Source organism: Nerophis ophidion, linkage group LG10 (genome assembly GCF_033978795.1).
Source record: "Nerophis ophidion isolate RoL-2023_Sa linkage group LG10, RoL_Noph_v1.0, whole genome shotgun sequence".
In the NCBI taxonomy this organism is placed as follows: Eukaryota; Metazoa; Chordata; class Actinopteri; order Syngnathiformes; family Syngnathidae; genus Nerophis; species Nerophis ophidion.
The window spans coordinates 10,214,640-10,220,774 of NC_084620.1; the positions used below are offsets into that span (position 1 = coordinate 10,214,640).

The window sequence follows — 6,135 nt, forward strand, 5'->3', positions numbered from 1 at the left end:
CAATTGCACAGGCGCGTACCCTAGAGGGAACGTTGGTCCTGAGTAGTCAGGCTCGGGATCTTTCTGTGTAGAGTTTGCATGTTCTCCCCGTGAATGCGTGGGTTCCCTCCGGGTACTCCGGCTTCCTCCCACTTCCAAAGACATGCACCTGGGGATAGGTTGATTGGCAACACTAAATTGGCCCTAGTGTGTGAATGTGAGTGTGAATGTTGTCTGTCTATCTGTGTTGGCCCTGCGACGAGATGGTGACTTGTCCAGGGTGTACGCCGCCTTCCGCCCGATTGTAGCTGTGATAGGCACCAGCGCCCCCCGGGACCCCAAAGGGCGTTTGACTCGTATCTTCTTGTTTACTTCCCTGACTTAGTTTAATCAATCAAAAAAAAAAATGCACCAAACATGGATAAGTGTGGAGTGAGTGTTTTACATATTTCCCATTACGCACTGGAATGGATTTAAATTGGTGTAAATTACAATTTGTTAATAGTGTTTGGACATTTTTCATAATATCCACAATGTTCAGTGTGCAGGTTGTGTTATGTATGACCAAGTGTTTGGCATCAAGACTAGGGAAGGTTGTTTGGATTGTATCATATGAGTAAACGCTGTGCAATTATTTCAAATTACTCATTGATCTGATTTACTCACATTGTCCACAAGAGGGCTGAAATTATGTAGCATTCAGGTACATAATTGGTATTTAAAGTTAGTGGTATTTAAAGTTGATTTGGAAGCACACTGCTATGATATTTCAAATTAATTTGAGGCTTCAAACTCATGACGTCTCGAGGGACAAATTGAGGAAGCTGGTGGGACGCACTTGGTCCCGCGGGCTGTGGTTTGGACACCCCTAATATACAGTATAAGTAAAGAAAATATTTAGCCTGAATGCAATTTAAAACAATACAATTCCACTAACCAGTAAAACAATGTGGAGTAATATTAATTTAGATTTAAAAAACAAGGCGCACAATAATAAGTGAGATATTTCATTTTCACCCCCAAAAAAGCATAGAAAATGATCGTTAGAAAAGTATTCTTCATTTTATTTTGTCTTTTACATCCATTTGAGACAGCACAGCTATTATCGTATAAATATATCTGTAACAACTACAAAAGAGTGAGCAATGTCGGTCTTATTTCCGGATTATTGCTCACAGTAACGTGAATGAAAATGACATTTTGGTTACAGCGTACAGTAAAAACATTGCATTTACTCTTCCCTTTTTATAAAAAACATCTCACTAGTCATGGTTTCATATATAAATCTGTACAAATAATACCCTTGTTGTCATGTCTATTAACAGCTTATTTACATTGTTCAATATAGGCTTGGACAGGAAGTAGCAATATTTAAAAAAAAAAAATGTTTGCTTGCAAAAGAAAAGTTAATCTTAACATTTCATTTTAAAAGTGGCAAAAATGGAAAGAAAGAGCATAATTGTGTAAATAAAGTTGTGTAAAAGTGTACTTTAATGGTAACCTGCCATATTATTATTCTCCTACAGTTTCATATTTCAAGCTTTTTTTTTTTAGCTGCCTCCTCTGAGTTGCCAATGGAATCGTTTCCTTAAAAAAAGACTAATTTAAAAAACACTTAAAGTTTCCAGCACTTTTTCTTTAGCTTACAGTCAGTGGACTACTTAGAAGTCCGATTCAGCGTCCATGAGCTCCGCCTCCATGAGGTTAGTCCGCGAGTGGAGCGGGCCATAGCCGACCCTCCGGCCCACGGGCACCCTCGCCAGGTGTGCCATCCTCTCTGACAGCCCCTCCTGCTGGGCAGGGCAGCGCGGTTCAAGGCTTGGGTCATCCGGCGGGTTTGAAAGCGAGCCGCGTCCGTAGCCTCTGCTGTGATAGGTGGGTAAGACGCACCTGTCCTCGGGGTAGCACCCGGGCAAGATGTCGTCCTCCAGCATCTGCTGACGCCTTTGCTGCTCCCGCAGGTTGGCCACCATGCTGGGGTGGCAGGGCAGCTTGGGGAGGCGGGGCACGGAGCTGCGGCCAAACTCGCGCTGCGGGAAGGCGGCCTGGTGGTGCTCCGCCTCCATCGCCGCCTCCTCCGCTGCTGCACGAACCTCCTTCTTCTTCCTCTTCTTCTTCTTCTTCCGCTTTATCATCTCTGGGGAAATTTCAGCCTCCACCATCCACAGCCTGTTCCTCTCCTCGGGGGGCGGGACTGTGGACAAGGAGCACGAAGTGAAGGGAAAAGTCAGGAAAAGAGGAAGAAACATCCTTCTGTTAAAACATTTTCTTTTAATTCCTCACCCGGCGTTCCTGTGGGAGTAACGGAGATGTCCTGAGGCAGGATGGCACCTCGTCGGGCCACCATCTTGGTCACATGCTGCGCCCAGGCCGAGGACACGTCGTTGGACGGCTCGTTCAGATCAAAGTTAATGCCGGCTGTTGAAAAAACAAAACATACATTTCTATTGATGTAGTTCCATTTATCTGGACTTAGACTTAGATAAACTTTAATGATCCACAACCGAAGTTGTTCAAATTAGGCACTGATGTGTGGTGACGTTCAGGACAGGTGAGGCACTTAAGAGGGTTTTTTTGTTTAAATTGAATTTAATAAACCCTCATCAATGTTAATTACAGGCTGCTCATTAAGAGGATTTCCAGAATAATACACTTTCAGAAAAATGTCATCAAATAGTTTTTAGTCACACTTGATTACTTAAAAAAATGTAAAAAACATTTTAGTCTTACCTTTTATTTGTATGTGAAGTTCATGCACACAGCATGCACAAAAGCTCTTTTTTATTCATGTACAGTACTTTGATTATAAAAGTCTGATTACCTTCCGTAAATTGGAGACGTTTTTGATCTTGTTTATATATTGCTGCATCTTGGTACTCACATTCACTAAGGAGAGCAATAAAATATTTTTTTTGTATTTTGTTCATGTCAAAGTTTTTTGTTGTTTTTGTTTTAAACAAAAGCAAAAAGCGCCTGCTCGCTCACATACGCCACCACAATTCATATTGACTCAGTGTGTGTGGCCACTAAGAGTACTGCAGCCAGGGATACCGTTCACATTTGAATCAATATAGTACCAATTCCCAGTACCTGGGATCGATACCAGTACTCAAAGCAAAACCAATTTTTGCTACTTTTGGTTTTAAATTAAAATTTCATTTTTATTGCTACATTTAAAAATGAGCTGAACATGATAACTGCTGTCCAGTTGTTATATTGTGTTTCATTACATTCCTGAGTCTCATTTTAAAGTATGACATTAAGTTTCAATTGAAGTTGCGAGCCCAAGACGTCCGTGATTTTGTTTTTGTTGCACACTAAAAAGTGTTAATACTGCAAGTATAGGTGGGTGGCATATGATGTCATATCCGTTTTTCTTCTTTGCGGTCTAATTCTCAAAATGGTCAAGCATCTTGAGTGTAGCATTAAAACAAATAAGTGAGTGTAGAGTTTGAGCAGAAAATGTTGTATTGCTGTCCTGTTCTTGGATGTTCAAATTGAAAGATAGGAAAGACCTTTCATAGAGTCCCCAAATAAGTGATTTATAAAGGTAATCAAGTCAGGGCAAAAACTTAAAGTGCTTCGAAGAATATGGCTCTTAAAAATATAATTTTCATCTTCTTGTGCAATACAATCGGATGCTTGTGTCTGTAGCGATCACTTTGTAAAATGTTTGAACATTTGATTTGTTTGTGAAACTTTCTGTGATACAATCGAGTTGATTCTCTACTATGATAGCAGTGTTTGATAGCAGAATTAAACGTACGAAAAGGCACAGAGATTGCATTAGTTTGTGTTCTTTTGTGGTTGCTATGCCTAAATAAAACTACAAAGACTTGCTTGTGCAACTAAACTAACATCATGTCAACTACTAGTAATAAATATTGTGGTTGTTGGTCCAATCCACCGTATTTTTGCTGTCAATTTTCACAACAGACACGAAAAGCTTAGTTGATTTGTGCAGGAAAGCAAAGTGCTTTATTCGACACAAATGACCACCTTATATTGTAGCATCTTTGGGGATATTCGTTAGCATTAAGAAGATATCCTTAATAGTATTAATATACTAGATGAATAAATCTCTCGTAGGCTCAACAGCATATACTGAATTTTGATATCCCTAGCAAAGATTCATGCTGAACAACAGGGACATATACAGCTAAATAATGACAAAATGTATGAACTTCACACCATAAAAACAACTGCAGACATGAATTGTAGACTTGCAGCAGAAAATCAATTTCACACAAACTTCTCCTTTTTGTCATTAGCGTCACAATCATAGCAGCATGGCACTCTTATATGGTAATCAAATATGTTACCTACTGATGCACGGATAAATCCAATTTTTTCTTTCACGGATTATCGCTTCATTTGTGGACACCTCAGATGTAAAGACATGATGTGCCTTAAATCTTTTTCTTTTTTTTTTTAAACGTGAGTGCCAAGTGAAGTGAGGTAGCAGCAACCTCTCGGTGATGATAAATGGTTTAAACCAGGGGACTCAAACACGCGGCCCGCGAGACGTTATTTTGCGGCCCGCACCTCAATATGATAAGTTAATGTTGGTGCGGCCCTCAAGTTTTATGTGAATGCCGCTTTAGAGCGTCACACTTGTATATCCTCGATTTTTCCGCGAGACTCCCAACTTACAGTGCCCTTCCAGGGGGAATCATTCTCCCGACCATCACCCACACAACAATATAGAGGGGGCACCCTGGAAGCACTGTCTTTATCATTCTTTGCAGCCTGTACTAACAGCATACCGGCCAAGACACATGTTGTATTTGGATTCTGTAGACGCAGTAAGCGGCTGCAAGACATAGTTGATCAACAGCCACGCAGGTCACACTGAGGGTGGCCATACAAACAACTTTAACACTGTTTCAAATATGCGCCACACTGCGAACCCACACCAGACAAGAATGACATACACATTTTGTGAGAACATTCGCACCGTAACACAACATTAACACAACAGAACAAATACCCAGAATCCCATGCAGCCCTAACTCTTCCCGGCTACAATATACACACCCCCAACCTCGCCACCTATTGTAGTTTTCTTATGAGTGTGAAAATCCACTCCGTCCCATTTAAAATATTTTTTACATGATCGCTTTTGAATTTGAATCCAAACCAGGAGTCCCCAAACTACGGCCCACGGGCCAGATATGGCCCGTCAGCATCCAAAATCCGGCCCGCCGCAAGTCCCTTGCTAAAAATAAAAACGTTTTTTTTCCTGTTTTTTTTAATTAATTTCTTTTATCTGTCCTTTCTAATCCATTTTCTACCGCCTGTTACTCTTGGTGTCTCCAAGCCGCTCAGACAAATCATATTGTCTAAAAATGTATTTTCCCTATTAACATGACATCATCGCGCTCACCCGACACCGCAGCGCACGCACACACACACACACACACACACACACACCCCGGCCAAATTGTTTTAACCCAATGCGGACCGCGAGTCAAAAAGTTTGGGGAACCCTGCTCTAAACCTTTTAAAATCCACCTAAATCTGCACTGATTCAGGTAAATAAACAGTATCCTAACGGGGCTTAGAGCATCGCCTGAAACCCGGAAGCGCACAGATTTGCCTCTCGGTCACTTGATTGCAGCTCACCTATTGTACTTGCGGCAGCTGTTTGATTGTAACGTGCATCTAAGTTGCAGTTTTCATTAACAAATTTGGTGGTATTGAAACCGCCATGTAAAACCGCTAATGCTAATCAGTAAAATATGAATAGCAAAGCCAATGTAATTATATCAACATCAAGCTAGCGCATTTTTTAAAAAGTGGAGCCAAACGTTACTTACAATGGAGCGTTTTTTTAAAATCAATTTTTTGGTTGGTGTTGAAAATTGCAACATTATCTAGAGTTAGTTTGGTTGCTCTCAGTGCTGCTGGAGTCATCGCCAAGTGCCGAAGTGTAAATAGGCGTGACCTCATACGCAACCCAGGCAGTGTAACATGGGACCGTTGGATTTTACATGAATTGGTTGTGCCCAGAAGGACCGGCGTGATACGGTCAGTGTCAAAAATGCTCTGGATTCGGTATCCATCCTTAACTGCAGCGCCTCTCAGTATCATTGTTTGGTATTCATAGTCCTTTTATCAAGAAAATTAATGTCACACATTAAACACAGCCTCATA

At 41.0% G+C, this 6,135-nt stretch overlaps 1 protein-coding gene across 1 annotated transcript in view; it reads right to left on the reverse strand.

Annotated features, from left to right (window-relative positions):
• Positions 1–1,019: 1,019 nt before the first annotated feature.
• The window catches only part of smo (smoothened, frizzled class receptor), a 17,882-nt gene continuing 12,766 nt past the window's right edge, over positions 1,020–6,135 (reverse strand). The window contains exons 12-13 of the mRNA XM_061912260.1: positions 2,263–2,397; positions 1,020–2,173 (exon numbers count right to left, since the gene is read on the reverse strand). Coding sequence (XP_061768244.1) covers positions 1,641–2,173; positions 2,263–2,397 — 668 coding nt within the window. The 3' untranslated portion in view covers positions 1,020–1,640. The remainder of the gene's footprint in view (positions 2,174–2,262; positions 2,398–6,135) is intronic.